Consider the following 14344-nt stretch of genomic DNA (forward strand, 5'->3'; position numbering starts at 1 on the left):
CCTAAGTACAAATGATATTCTCAGCCATTTACCCTCTTTTCAGCCGCACACTCTGCAGTCGACTTAATCTCGAATTCTTGAACTCTTTTTGATGCACCGACTGCTCCGTTTTGTTGTTAAGACTAAAGTTGCCAATAAAATTTTTTACCTCGCTAAACGATGGACTTCTTCTCCCAGGTAAATTAATGCCCAGCGAAAGCATGTACTCGGAAAGAGAAAGCTCTGCTTCAAGAAGCGAAGCTATCGTCCATGCAGCCTCAGGATCCTCCACCGCCAAACGATCGCAAAGATCTAAAATAATTTTCCTTGGAACATGAACTCCGCTCGCCAACAAGAGAGTTATTACCTTTATTGCCACATGATACGAATTTGTGGAGTTAAGAACACCGTAGGCCAATTCCTCCTTTAAAAAAAAATCATTAGAGAAATTGCCAATATTATAAAAGCAAGCAGAAGAATCCATGCAACTAATTGGGAATTGAATTTTAGTATCAGAGACCCTTGTAGCGTGTGAAAAAGTAGAAGAGGTCGGCTTTTTACTACTCTGAATATCAGGAGGCTTGACGGAAAGCAAATACGATGCATTGCCTTCCTTCTCGGTACCCGCGCGGTATGGAACAAAAGCAAGAGTTCGTGGCGCATCGTCATTCGTTAATCCGAGCAAAGGTGTAAGGTCTTCCGAATCATAACCCTCCATAAATCCCACAGCCGAGGTGAGAACATTCAATAATCCCTTCTCAAAGGCCTTAAGTGTTACTAAGCACGATAAAGGAGCATACTTCAGTCGCGAAATCGACTGCTGGCCACAACCCAGCGTCACCTGCGCCATATGATCATATTTGTGGAAACTGGCAGATATAATCAAAGATCTGGAAAACAAACAAAAGGGATAGACAAGAAAAAAAAATGGGATATGCCACAAACATGCAAATATAAGCAAAAAAGCGCTAAGGACAAAACCTCCCGAAAAACACGAGCCCCAAATCCGTCTGGCCATTAACGCCCAAACGCGAAGACGACTCGGAAAAAAATAAGAACCATCCGCAAACAAGTTGCCACCCGCCGGGGGGCTGCGGGCACAACAAACGCGAAAACACCAGCCGAAAAGCGGGGAGAGGCCGCACAACGGAGGCCCTTATCCCGCGCCGGGGGCTTTAAAACCCTTCGCCTTCCCGCGCGACCGTCGGCGCCGTTCCCGCGAGTGATTTCTTCTTGGCCTCCCCGCCGCTCCTTTTCACCACAAATGGGGCCGGCATCCTCGTCCTTTATTCGTTTTTTCTTGTTTTTGTCTGGTTTTTTTGGTTTTTTAGCTTCTATGTGTGAATGTTTGTTTCTTTATTTCTTGTTGTTGCCGCGTTGCGTCACTAATTGTGCGTGGGGCCTCCGTTTTGTTTTTCTTTTCTTTTTTTTTTTTAGGAACCAGTGAAGAGAATGATCGTGGGAGAGCTGGCTAAGTTAATTAATGTATATTTAACCTGATAGAACCAATGCTCTTCTTTAAGACATTTTTGTACTGTATGAATTTTGGGAAGGCCACAAATTTTCGGGGAGCAGCAAGGAGCCGATAGCAATGAGACATTTTTTATTTTTATCTTCCCACCCGCTCCCTTTTAGTTCCCACCTCGCGGCGGGGTCTTGTGGCTGCAGGACCCCAAAGTCTACCACTTCTTAAGCAGTAAATAAGTAATAAATATAAATATATATGTATCGAATCCGAATAGAGTGAACTGGACACGATTACGGCCAACGGATGGTGTTTTTATAAATCTACACTTAATTGGTGTTAAAATTTGAGGATATGGTGAATCCATTCTTATTCCACTTATTCTTTTCTTATTACTAACTTTTTTGGTTTCCATCATGGAGAAACTCGGGTTCCGGCCAGCGGCCCGGAAGATTATCCTTTTTGCTTTAAATTATAATCGGTATATCTATTTTATGTATTTTTAGTCTTATTTGAATTTCTTTTTATTTGTTATTTATATTTTATTTATTTATTTATTCCCTTATTTTTTGTATATATATGTTTTGTTTTTGCACTAATGAAATAGCAAAGAAAGATTGGTCATCAATATAAATGAGCGGTGAGAATATTTACAATGTACTTCAAGAAGGAGCTCCCGTAACAACGGGCCCCTACACCGGTAATTACGAAAAACATTTTAAGGAAAGACCAAAACCCGCGTACTCAACCTTTTTCGAGAAGGGGAAGGAATATGATGGCTCACACGTACGCTACTTCAAACAACGTCATGCAGTTTTTGGTCCGGTGATCGGTGATACCGTGGATCCAAAGAACTTTTTACGATCCGGGAGAGGTGTCAAGCATTCTGTGCCTCCTGTGCAACAAAGAAAAATTTTTACAAAGCCTTTATTGGATCACGGAATTTCAAAGTCCCGTAATCAGGGGAGGGAACGTGTTGCCGCAAAGCCAAATATTCTTTCTGCTGGTGAGGAGGCCGACGAGCTGCGTGACGCGAACGGGTTGGAAGGTGGTTATGGAAGAAATGGAGAGAAAAGTGGTGTTCTGACCACCAAGGAATCTGGAGCACAATCCGGTGAGGAAATCTTAGAAGATCAGGGAAATATTGACGGGAATCACTACAACGGGCCCACTGGCTATGTGAAAGAATCAGGAAATGGTCAAAATGGAAATGAGGAAAAGGATTTTGCCGCTCATGGCGCCAATATAGATCAATCTTTACATTCTGCAAATGCAGGAGGTTATTTGGGGGGTAAGGACCTTGTTGACGGCAAAAAGGACTTTACTACATCAAACATAATACAGGTCAGTAATATGGTACCCAAGAGAAGAAAAGATCAACCGGAGAATCCAACTTCCAGGAAGACATTTGGACAGGCACCAGGATACTTGCATCGCGTGAAGCGAGAAATTGATGAGGAAAAGATGCGCCTTAAATCGATTGAAGAAATGCAACTTCAACAGAAAATTCAGAATATGAAAAAATTTGTTCATCGACTGGATAAAAAGGAACAGTTGCAATTGTTAGAAAAACTAAGAACAAAGCTGAATGAAAAAAGTGCAGAGCTGATTAAGATGCCCTTTCTCAAGGATACATATACTCAGATTCTGCGACGGGCTGAATTAGAGAAAGGAATCAAACAAATTGAAGCTTCTATAGCTAAACTAGACAAAGATGCTGTGTTTGTTTACAATGATGATCCGAGATGTATCCACTGGACGAAGAACGCCGCCCTTGAAGAAGCAACTCTTTTTGCTTCAGAGAGAGAAAATTGATCCGGGCGGCGCATGTAATGTAAATAATGTAGGTTGTAAAAAATGTTCTGCATTACTCGTTATTTATCTATTTATTTATTTTATTTTATTTTTGTTGCTGTTCTTTGGTGTTGTTGTTTTCTTATTTTTTTGTTTGTTTTTTGCTTTTTGCTTTGTCATTTGTTTTTCGTTTCATATTTTCTTTTGTCGCTTACATCAAAGCAAAACCAATGAGAAGGTTTTCGGGATTTTTGCGCGTTGCTGCGGCATGTTTGTGTCGGAACAAAGTTGACTTTTCCGACTTGCAGAGAGAACTCCAAGAAGTAAAGAAAAGAGTTGGTGCTATAGAAGAGAGACAAACTCTTCAGTCGCTACTGGCATTTTATAGCTCTCGTCCCATGCAAAAAATGAGCAACCTTAATGAAGTAATATATTATTGCCTAAAAACTGGCTACAACGCCGAAATTTTTTGCCATATGGAACTACCCGTACTTCTTGCTCGTCTTATTATGGCCATTGATACACTTCCTTGCGGACTCAACGCCATGCCATCAGTTTTATTGGTTAGAAACACTTATTTGGATTCCTTTAAAAAACTGATCAAGTGCGATTTTCCGGATAATGATGAAAGTATTTTACATTTTCGACGCGTTGTTGCTGATATCGAGGAGGCGCATTCAAAAAGGGACGTTCTGGGTACTATGGCAATGGGCCTACTTGAGCTGAAAAAATTGCTTTCTCGTCATAGGCAATATGTTTTTAGTCAAAACAAAAAACCTTCAGGTTCTGCTTTTGAATTGACTTTGGATGAAGCGTTGATGGATGTTACAAAGCCCATGGACAATTTCAGTTTACGCATGGTCAATTACAATTTTATTTCAAGAATGCTTCTCACACTTGAAGAAAATGATGATGATATGGTGGGAATGGTTGATCTTAAAATTGATCTTGAAAGAGTAGTACGCAATGCTGTCGATGATGCAAAGGAGGTTTGTACACAGCACTATGGAGACTGCCCAGATGTAAAATTTATCATTTCGAAAGATGCTAACACAATGCGCTTTCCTCACATGAGCTCAACGATCACGTACATTGTTGTTGAGCTGATGAAAAATGCATTTCGAGCGACCGTGGAGTCTCATATGGAACGCAATTCTGCAGGTATGGTGGACTGTAGTAACATGCCTCCTGTGGAAGTTCTGGTAAATATAAAAAAAAACGCCAAACATGCATGTATTTGTGTTTCGGATGAAGGTTTGGGAATGACTCGAGCCCAGTGTGAGTTGGCAATGACCTATGCATACACAACGGTGAAAAGGCCAGTCATCCAACATGGTGCTGATGAGGATCCAGAAGAAGAACGAAATGGCGTTTCCCCTCTGGCAGGTTATGGCTTTGGCCTGCCCATGTCTAGAGTGTATGCACAAGCATTCGGTGGTGATCTTGTGATGAGTACAATGGAGGGGTATGGTACCCGTGTTTATTACTATATCAAGCCTTGAGAAAAATTTTTTTCTATTATTAGCCTGTTTGTTATTCTTATCTGTCATGGTTGCGCTTTTCTGGATTATTCCTCATAATGATTTTTTCCGGTTTTTTCTTTTTTTTTATGTATTTGAGAATGTTTACTTTTTGAGAGCAAAACTGGGTTTGCTGAATGAGCTTATGTTTATGAGCATGGGTCGACTAAATCTTATGAAGAAATGAACGCACAGGTGGATATTACGCGTCCTTTTTATGCGTATGTTCTTTGCTGCTGTTGCTATTCATCTTATATTTTTTATTTATATATTCTTTTTGATTTTTTAATGTAAAAATTCTCTATCTGCGGGATTTTTTTTTTTTTTTTTTTTTTTTTTTTTGTTTTTGTTTTTGTTTTTGTTTTTTGTTTTTTTTTGAAAAAGGGGGTAGAGTGTTGGGTGAGAAAAGAGGAAAAAGTAGTGTTACTTTGGGAGCTGTGCTCACTGCGATGGATGGCGAAAGTAACGTTGCCTCGACACCGATTCCATGGAGCCTCATGCTGGAGTATGAGCGCGCTGATGCTGTCCTTCAACTATTTCGGCAGTTTTCTTTCTTTCATGCCGATAAGTTGTTGCTGATCGAGCGGGAAGAGGTTATTTGCTCCACTGGAATGGATTCTGAACGTATGGAATATCTGGTCATTCATGGTTCGGTGGGAAATGCTCGAAAAGAAGCATTCCTAAAACTTCTTCGTTTGGCACGATTAACCCTTGTACAAGACATGGCCTCACAAGTCGTTGTATGTCCCCAAATTGGGGATTTGCTCCCTAATACAATGTTGCACCCTCTTTGGGAAACTAGTCAGGTGAGAAGTTTTAAAAAATGGAATCGTATTTATTGGGCAATGCGATGTGGACTTCTTAAAAAGATCAAAAGGAGAAGGGAGATGATACAGGCGCATGTGGAACAAGTTTTAGGGCTAAAGGCAGAAAATTTGGTTCAAAATTCTAGTGTGGAAGCGGCGGGCATTAGCCATGTAAATGAAGAGGCATTTTATAATTCTTTTTGGAATCTTCTTGAACTGGAACAGGAAGAACAAAACGCTCCTCTTGAACTGTATTACACAGCATGTAGTGAGGAGCGAGTTAATCTTTCTACCGTCATTGCCACGGTGCCAACCCTTATTTTACTGTGGGCTAGCTGGGATATAACGTCAATGGAATGGCTAAGGGAAAATCTGTTCAACGTTACAAAGATTTTGAAAGCCAATACCTTGCAGACATTTTCTTCGACCTACAGTTCATCTATGAAAGATGATCCATGGGTAGAAACTGTAATGCGGTTTGTTCAGCTGCCTAGGCGTATCGTAATGTATAGACGAACAAGACTAAAGAGGTATCTAAAACGCGCACAAATTGTGCTAATTAGTGTAGACCGTGAAAAGGCTGCTGCAGTTGATGCTCTCAATGGTCTCTTCAGTGAGGTGTCCGGTTGGAAAAGTCCAGAAGTTCCATTGATACCACTATGGTGCGGGCCTGATGGTCTTCAAAGTGATTTAGCAACTGAACTTAACATTGCCCAACTTCCTTTTTTTGTTGCGACCCAATTGCCTGATAAGCAAACAAGAAAACTTGGTGATGGGAGATTTCCCCGTATATGTTACATAACATCCCATACCGAGGGGGAAATAGCTCCAGATGCGTGCATGAAGAATAATGAGGGTGAGGAGGTTTCTGAAAGGGGTTTCCGACTTATGAATTGGCATGCAATTGAGAAAAAGGAACGAGAAATTGTCATGAGTGCTATTTCCCGCTTTTTGGCCGCTAGTGATGCACCTTTAAGGTTTATTGCTCGTGTGGATCGCACATACCAAATGAACCCTGCTTCTTTAGCACAAGTAAAGAAGCGTTTGAAACCGGAAGTAACTTCGTTTGTGACCATGTCGGGAACCATTTCAACGCTTGATTTGATGAAATTAAAGGAGAAAATTAGTTTGCTTTCTCGAGTTCGAAATTTCTTTTTTGATGTAAAGATTATGAAGCCTTCTATTCCTTTATTGATTCAACTGAATCCTAAAACTCCAACTCGGTACGTTCTTGGATCAGCACGTAATATTACGTGTAGTGAGTGTATTCGAGATGTTTTGATAGACAAGGAACACCACTTCCGGTGCATTCAATGTGATCAAAGTGAGGGGGTGGTGTGTTGGATGTGTTTTGCAGCTGGAAAACATCCACAACATCATGTGTTATTGCGCGTTCCCACATTCTCTGAGACGACTTTAAATCTTCTTTGGGGTCCATCTAATGTGTCGCCTTTGGCTCTTTTCTGTGGAAAACTTGTGTCGAACATAAATGAAACTCATGTCGGGGTTTACTGTAATGGTTGCTCTCAACTTATATGTGGAGTGCGATGGAAATGTGCAATGTGCTATCAGTACGATTTGTGTGATTGTTGTGATGAAAAGCGAAATCGTCGTGAGGCCCTTAAATGTGAAGGCGATGCTTCAACCCCTTCAGGGGGGATTAGCGGCCCTATCCACACCTTTACACCACCCAGCACTCACCCCAAAGAGCACCTGTTTCTCTGCATTCGCCATGGCTGCGGAGCGGATGGTGACGCATGTCTGAGTCCTGTAATTGAAAAGACTTCACTGCCTCTCTTCATCTCGCAGTAAAATTGCGAGGGGGATATGCGGAACGCAATCCGCACACACATCCAAAAAGAAAAAAAAACAATGAGTACGGTTTGAGGTTGTGAACAACGTTTTGCGCAAATCCGCTAAAGAGGTTTTGTATATTATTAATGGTGTGGGCTTTTGTCTGTGTCTGAATTTGTTCTTCTTTTCGCTCTCTCAGATTTGCCTTTTGTTCCTTTTTTTTCCGTTCCCTTCCAATCTTTTTTTTTTTCTTTTTTTTTTTTTTTTTTTTTTTTTTTTTTTTAGGAGCTTGTGAAAAGATTGATCGCGGGAGAGCTGGCTAACTTAATTATAATGTATGTATATATCCTGATAGAACGAATGCTTTTCTTTATGATACTTTTCTGCCGTATGAATCTTATGGGAAGAACGCGACTTTGTAGGGGCAGGGAGCCGATAGAGGCCAGATAATATTTGTTTTTATTTTTTACAGACACACAGCCAGGTAAGTTTCAGGAAATGGCTTTGGTTCCCTACACACCCTCCGAGTGGTGTGATATTGGCGCCCGTCTCTGGGACATGGTGTGCCAATGTGGCGAGACCCAGGTGCAGATGACGTTCATTAATGGTAACCAGATGTCGGACGAGACGTTAATGGTGGCCGCATCATCGACAGGCCTAAGCTTGTTCCATGGGCCTATCTCTAAAGCATGGCAGGATTCTACTCTTATTGGACGTATTGCGAATCTACGGGCGCCTCAGATCCCTAATTTCGAGACACAAGTGCTCCTGCCCGCTATGTGGGCAGCCCGGGAGTTGGGGCACCAACAAGGGCTCATCACTGCTGAAAGGGAGCGCCTGAATTTTGATTACGCAAACGCCGTTGCGGACGTGCAGAATCGGAATGCTCAGCTTAACTCGCAGGTTGAGGAAGCGCATATTAACCTATCGGTAAGGGAATCCAATATCGCCGGGGCTGGCAACCAGGTCCTAGAACTACGACAGCAGTTGGAGGCCGCTCACGCCCAATTACGGGAGCGCGAATTCAACTTGGGAGTCCTCACTGGTCAATTCCAGGAACGGGAGGCACGCCATAACGCACTACAAACCGCGCGGGATGCGGAGACGGCGGGGCGGGACGAGCCCCCCGCTACTCGACAAGTTGTCAATGATGGCGTAACTACACTACCGCATCAAACGAATATCTTGATGGCTGGAGGCGTGCCTAGCAGTGCGGCCCGACACAGTTCGGCGGCTCACAGGCCCCCTCACGGTAATGCTGCGAGACCACATTTCCACCCTTCCACGCCGTTGCCTTCCCGCACTTCTCCTCTGGACGCCCAATTACCCATGGAAGAGGACCGCAGTTTCTGCGCATTCGACGTCACTACGTGGCCCTCGCGTATATGGAATGAGGGCGCCTCCGGAGTCGTTATCGACCTCCGGTGCGCATACCAATGCTGGCAACAGGACAACGAGCAGGTTAAACTTGCCTTTGACAATTTGTTCGAGTGGATCGGCGTGCTGGAAGTCCTGCAGGATCCCACCGATCGAATCATGATTTTGGGGAGATCCTTACTGAATACATTCCGGATGCAGCTCACAATTGCATCCGATCCCGGCATCCGGCTTTCCAAACTGCGCGCCCGTCTTTACACCGCTGTTCACCAGACCGACGCTTATGCGAGGACGACCCAGACTCTCGTCGATCGGCGAGAAACCCAACGCACTGTGCGATGCCAACGTTGTCATATTTTTGGACACGAGGCTTCTACATGCAATGTGCGCCCCAGAGGGAATTACTTACAACACAGGCGCCCTTCAAAAAACGGCCGAGGGGCTGCCGCACGCCGCTCATGAATGCTGACGACGGCAGCGCCATCCAATCCGCCACCTCCCACCAATCCTCACAGGCAGCGCACCGCGCCGCCGATGCCCCACCCGATATTTCAAATTGCCCGACGAAATCGTCGGGAAGGGCAATGGAGCTTATCCGTAAAAGACGCCCGACTGTGGTACGACGAAGCACCGACATCTCCGCTTTGGGCCAGTTATATGAGGAAAGCGAACGAGGTGGCTCGAGAGATGTGCGCGCCGTCAACGTGGGAGCGGAGAGTGTCCCTAGCGGGGCAATTCACAACCTTTTGCTGTACGCACGAACAGCCGATGAACGCGGAGAGCTGTGCGGTCTTTTTGATGGCAATCGAAGTGGCGCCATTGACCCGACTGCAGCACGCCAGGATGCTGCGGTCCATGTTGGAAATGAATCGAACCCCGCTGGACATTATGATTCTGGGGTTACAAAAAATTGCGGCGCGATCGGAGACGCGGCGGGCACGCCCCGTGACAAAGGAAGGGATGGATCAATATATCCGCAGCCGGACCGATTGGAAGGAATGTGTTGTCTTACGACTTGCGTGGATAACGGCGAGTCGTTGGTCCGAGATTGCGGCCTTAATCCCCAACAATTTCACAATGGAGCGTGACGGAGCCTTAATATTGTATCGGCGCGTGGCACCGAAGACGGCGAGGGCGGATCCCCACCGCGCCTCGCGGTTCGTGAGGATACGAGGGCAGGACGCCCTCGACACTATAAAGTTATGCAGGACAATTCAACACAACGAAAAGCTCACGAATATTACGACTGCCCAAGTCTAACGAGCTCTGGCTCCTTGGGATGCCACGGCGCATTCCATAGAACGGGGAGCGTTGAGGCACGCTGCTCAAATCGTGGAGGCGTACAATTTGGATCCACACGTGATCTCGCAGTTGGCGAGGCACGTCGACCCGTTCGACCCTCCCCAGAACACTGTTCGATACTTTGGGAGGTACACCACAATGCTGACCCAGGTATCGTCGCTGGTCGCATTGATGTGAAGGGAGGAACGGCGGAAGGGCAGGAACCCTGGCTGAGAGCAGAGGAGCGTTTTTTCCATGACTTTATCACAATTATTCTGCTACAATAACGAGACGCGCGACAAGGACGCGTCTGGCCACTCCACAAGATGAACACGCCATCCCGCTACAGCAGGTCAACGTGCCCGTATTGAGCCTAGAGTGGATTAAAAGTCGGCTGAGCCCGGCCACCTTGGAGAGGCTCATGCAAGTTTGGGGACTCGTCGGGCGGTCCCCTTTCCCTCCGTCTTCCTCCGGCAAAGCGCGCGAAGGCTCACGGAGGATTCCAGTCGCTGTCACGCGATCATTGAGGGAAGCGGGAATTATCGAGGACGCTTCGTCCACAATAACAAGCGGATGGACAATGCCCTTTTTCTGTTGTGGAGAAAGAGAAAACCACCGGTTTACGACGATGGATCGCGTGGCCACGCGACAAGAAGAGCGACGACCCTTATGAGGCTAATGTACCTCTTTTGCACATTTCCCATTATTTGCCGCCTGTGATGGCTGAGGCCGCTTCCTGCCTGGACTTAAAGGCATCCTTTTTTCAAGTCTCTTTACCGCGGGAGACTCGGCATCTCTTTCGATGCCGCGTGGAGGACGGCACGCTGGTGGAGCTGACACGGCTCCCAATGGGATACAAGGCCAGTCCAGAAATTCTCCAGATTATTACTACCTTCGGCAATTGCGGGGGTGACGACGGTGGCTCACTTCCTCTGGGCTGCACCTCCATTGGTGCGCGACGACGTTTGGATCGATGATATACGCAGTGCATGGTCGAGAAGCGATGCGACATTGTGGGAAGCCCAAGTACTTCGTAATGCGGACAGTTGTCACGCATTCATGGGGGAGGAACGCGAATCGGGCGCCACGCAGTACACCTTCCTGGGGGTGCAGTTTGATCATGCTCACCGGGCGGTATCCCTGAGTGACAAGTTTGTCCGGTCTTTATGCGCCATGCCGACGCTCAATTCTTTAACCATCGCGGAATGGTGGTTGTGGCGTCCCGCTTTTTGTACGCGGCTGCCATTTTGTGCACGCGTTTATGTGACTACTACTTTTTCATCAAGGCAGTGCGACGACGATTGTCCGCACTTAAACGCGGATTGTGCTGGAGACATCTTCGGCGAACCTTCCGCCGGCAGCGGTTGGTTTGGGCGAGCGATTGCGACACATCATCGAGAATAATCGTAAGCGAATCATCAAGCCCACGGAAAAGGCATCGGCCGCCATCATCACGGACGCGTTGCTCCATGGATAAGGGGCCGTTTTCATTTTAGATTCCGGCGACGTTAAAATTGCCGGATGAAAATGGGAGACGAAACGTTTCCTTATCATGCAGGCCGAGGCGCGCGGTACGCTTAGCCTTATCGGTCTTTTCCGCCATCTTGCCATCCACCATGGACCTTTGGGTGGACAACACTTCGCTGCAAGGAGCGGCGAATAAAGGCAGCCCCAAATCACACGCCCTGATGTGGGCGCTGCGACGGATATATGAGTTTTTGGACTCTCGCGGAATACAGGCAACTTTTGCTTACGTGCGGTCCTGCAGAAAACCCCGCAGACGGCATATCACGCGGTCGTGTTGTTTACACTTCAGGACTTGGCGAAGGGGTGGAACTTGCGAAGGGGAGCGGCGGGGTCTTGTGGTTGGAGGACCCCAAAGTCTGCCACTTCGTAAGTAATAATACGTAAATCCTAACTGAGGACAAAGGACCATGCTGGTGGTCCACAGAATTCTATATATTGAATGAGAATAAAACATTGAAGCAATTAAATAACGAACCTTTTTTCCTAACTTGTTTGGTTTCCATAGATTTTCAGGATCCGGCCAGCTGCCTGGAAGATTATTCTTTATCGTTTGCTATTGTCGCCTCTTCATTTACCGATTTTCTTGTTGTTTTAAGGGACGCTGACTGCGATTCCGCTTCCATCACCCCTCATATTCCTCACGAAGGCCTCGAAGGGGTGGCATCATCCACAAAAAGAGAGTCACATGGGGTGCAAAGAAAGTTCTTTGCGTTCCCCGGATGTGAAAAAAAAGGACGATGAGCTCGAAGCGAAGAAGGCGGGAGGCAAACCAGTAGGAACGGAGGCTCCCATAAATTTGGATGGCGATTCCAGCAATAATGCGTCACTTTCCAAATTATTGCCTTTAAATGGTAGAACGCGCTCTCCATTATTGGAGCGCCCGCATGGGAGTTTTGAATTGTTTACACATGAGCCGTTGTTGGATGGGAGAGAAGCCCCCAATGATATGCAACTTGTTTCCTTTCTGGCGAATGAGGATAACGGCTTTCGCATGGACGACGAATACTTTTTACCGTCGGATAGCGGCACCTCCACTCCACTATTATTTCGTATTGAACCCCTACGCCGAGCTCAGACGGGAGAAGGCACATGGGAGTGGTGGTACGACCAGGTGGAAAACTTGCGTATAACAAAAGATAATAGCTCTCGTGCGAGATTGCAAGACATTCCAAATCGCCTCACGCGGCAATATGATGCAAAGAAGGATCAGGTCGAGCTGGACCTGGGCTGGTGCTATATGGAGCGTTCTGCTCCATACGTTCTTGGACGTCTTTTTGTTAGTCCCTACCTGCGTGAAATACGGTGGGTGACGTCACTTCGACTTGATGGCAATTACTTCACTGATGATGGATTTGGCAACATGCTTGCGGTGATGGGGGTGGCAAACGAAAGTAAGACTGTTTTCCCTCTCTTGAAAAATTTATACCTTAACAACATGAATCTCGACCACTGTAGTGTTTATGGAATTCTTTTCTACGTTTTCCCAATGGATTTATCTTGTGCTGCGAGGGGAACTCAGGTGCCAAGAATCGCAGGACAAGTGGCCGGACTCCCTGCGGAAGCCTACATGCCATTTCATGGTGCGCCACACGCCCCTTTGTTTCCATCGCTAGAAGTCCTGAGCCTGTGTGATAACCCGGGTATAGGCAACAATGGTTTAGCAGAGATACTTCGATGTTTTGTAGCGCCCCACTACGAGCGGCGAACTTTGCCTGTGTTGGATCTTTCACGCTGCGGGGTTGACGAAGTAGGGGTGGGCTACATCAATGAATACCTCGAGCAGCTCCGAATAGCAGATAAGAGAGGAGATTATATTGTTGTTCCAAGACGCGTCGTTCTCTTTGGTAACCGTCACAGCAGCAGCAGTAAGAGCAGTGTCGATGGAAATACTGCGGGCAGTGGTGTCACACTTTTAATGTGAGGAGGAGAAGATATGGAAGAATCTGGAATGCATAGCAGGGGGGGGAAGAGAAAAAGGGGTCGAGGCAAAAAAGAAAAGGGAGAAAAAAAAAACAGCTTTTCCCATTTATGGGCATCATTCTGCCGAATTCGCCTTGCCCCACGTTCCTCCCACCCTCAAAAGGGGCTACGGCATGCTCACCCTTGCTGTAAATTGAAATTTTAGACGTGTGCTGCACGAGAATCAAAAGCAGTGGCGCATGATTGCTTTTTTTTTTCCAAAAACAAAACGAGAAAAGGAAAAAATGAAAGCAACATGCACGAAGTATATAGATGAAAAAAGTACAGAAAGGAATAAGAGGGAGGTACTTGCATGGGGGGAGGAAGGAAGCAAAGTACATGCATCAGTAGACGACCTCACGGACGCCCTTTTGAGGAAAAGAAGAAAACCAAGGATGATGCAAGAACCAGCAATTTATTGGCATATATATATATATATATGCCTTGTGCCTATATACGTAGATATGTATATGGGTTTTTGCGTATTTATATGTTTTTTTGTTCTTTTTTTTTTTTTTTTTTGTGTCTGTGTGTCTTTCTTTCTCTGGATGTGTGAAAAATGTGATAGAGTTATGTGTGTATAAATAAATATAAATATAAATATATATATTCCAAGATTAACGCTACGATCGTTATTATAATGGGTTTTTATTTTCTTTTTTTTTTTTCTTACATGTCCGGCATCTCTTTACCTTTATCATCATCCCTTTTTTTTTCCCCCTTTGAAGTTTATCCAGAGCACGTTACCATTTATTTATTTATTTATTTATTTATTTATTTATTTATTTATTATTTTTCTTTGTTTTGTAGAGAGCACCGGAAGGCACTTGGAAGGAAAATTT

General features: G+C 45.4%; 5 protein-coding genes across 5 annotated transcripts, besides 21 other annotated features; 4 read left to right on the forward strand and 1 right to left on the reverse strand.

Annotated features, from left to right (window-relative positions):
* Positions 1–4671: part of a sequence feature (areas merged during assembly that could not be assigned to a particular haplotype. This can correspond to areas where the two haplotypes were merged or to regions with more than two copies in the genome that were merged during assembly.) that runs on past the window's edge.
* Positions 29–829, reverse strand: Tc00.1047053511421.90 (hypothetical protein, conserved; the record flags this gene model as incomplete). The annotated part of the gene is made up of 1 exon (XM_813707.1): positions 29–829. The coding sequence occupies one exon, from the start codon at positions 827–829 to the stop codon at positions 29–31; it is 801 nt and encodes a 266-aa protein (XP_818800.1).
* Positions 1415–1901: a mobile genetic element.
* Positions 1677–1704: a sequence feature (AT_rich).
* Positions 1968–2012: a microsatellite.
* Tc00.1047053511421.100 (hypothetical protein, conserved) lies at positions 2078–3259 on the forward strand (the record flags this gene model as incomplete). The annotated part of the gene is made up of 1 exon (XM_813708.1): positions 2078–3259. One exon carries the CDS (start codon positions 2078–2080, stop codon positions 3257–3259), a length of 1182 nt encoding a protein of 393 aa, XP_818801.1.
* Positions 3343–3446: a sequence feature (T-rich).
* Tc00.1047053511421.110 (developmentally regulated phosphoprotein, putative) lies at positions 3469–4740 on the forward strand (the record flags this gene model as incomplete). Its single annotated transcript, XM_813709.1, has 1 exon — positions 3469–4740. The coding sequence occupies one exon, from the start codon at positions 3469–3471 to the stop codon at positions 4738–4740; it is 1272 nt and encodes a 423-aa protein (XP_818802.1).
* Positions 4672–4792: a sequence feature (areas merged during assembly that could not be assigned to a particular haplotype. This can correspond to areas where the two haplotypes were merged or to regions with more than two copies in the genome that were merged during assembly.).
* Positions 4793–7626: a sequence feature (areas merged during assembly that could not be assigned to a particular haplotype. This can correspond to areas where the two haplotypes were merged or to regions with more than two copies in the genome that were merged during assembly.).
* Positions 5010–5057: a sequence feature (AT_rich).
* Positions 5072–5135: a microsatellite.
* Tc00.1047053511421.120 (hypothetical protein, conserved) lies at positions 5208–7376 on the forward strand (the record flags this gene model as incomplete). The annotated part of the gene is made up of 1 exon (XM_813710.1): positions 5208–7376. The coding sequence occupies one exon, from the start codon at positions 5208–5210 to the stop codon at positions 7374–7376; it is 2169 nt and encodes a 722-aa protein (XP_818803.1).
* Positions 7598–7641: a microsatellite.
* Positions 7627–11367: a sequence feature (areas merged during assembly that could not be assigned to a particular haplotype. This can correspond to areas where the two haplotypes were merged or to regions with more than two copies in the genome that were merged during assembly.).
* Positions 7642–7824: a mobile genetic element.
* Positions 7642–12084: a mobile genetic element.
* Positions 11368–14063: a sequence feature (areas merged during assembly that could not be assigned to a particular haplotype. This can correspond to areas where the two haplotypes were merged or to regions with more than two copies in the genome that were merged during assembly.).
* Positions 11866–12084: a mobile genetic element.
* Positions 12229–13464, forward strand: Tc00.1047053511421.150 (hypothetical protein, conserved; the record flags this gene model as incomplete). The annotated part of the gene is made up of 1 exon (XM_813711.1): positions 12229–13464. The coding sequence occupies one exon, from the start codon at positions 12229–12231 to the stop codon at positions 13462–13464; it is 1236 nt and encodes a 411-aa protein (XP_818804.1).
* Positions 13926–13974: a microsatellite.
* Positions 13996–14024: a microsatellite.
* Positions 14064–14126: a sequence feature (areas merged during assembly that could not be assigned to a particular haplotype. This can correspond to areas where the two haplotypes were merged or to regions with more than two copies in the genome that were merged during assembly.).
* Positions 14074–14112: a microsatellite.
* Positions 14127–14344: part of a sequence feature (areas merged during assembly that could not be assigned to a particular haplotype. This can correspond to areas where the two haplotypes were merged or to regions with more than two copies in the genome that were merged during assembly.) that runs on past the window's edge.
* Positions 14251–14293: a microsatellite.

Source organism: Trypanosoma cruzi, genomic scaffold (genome assembly GCF_000209065.1).
Source record: "Trypanosoma cruzi strain CL Brener 1047053517117 genomic scaffold, whole genome shotgun sequence".
NCBI lineage: Eukaryota > Euglenozoa > Kinetoplastea > Trypanosomatida > Trypanosomatidae > Trypanosoma > Trypanosoma cruzi.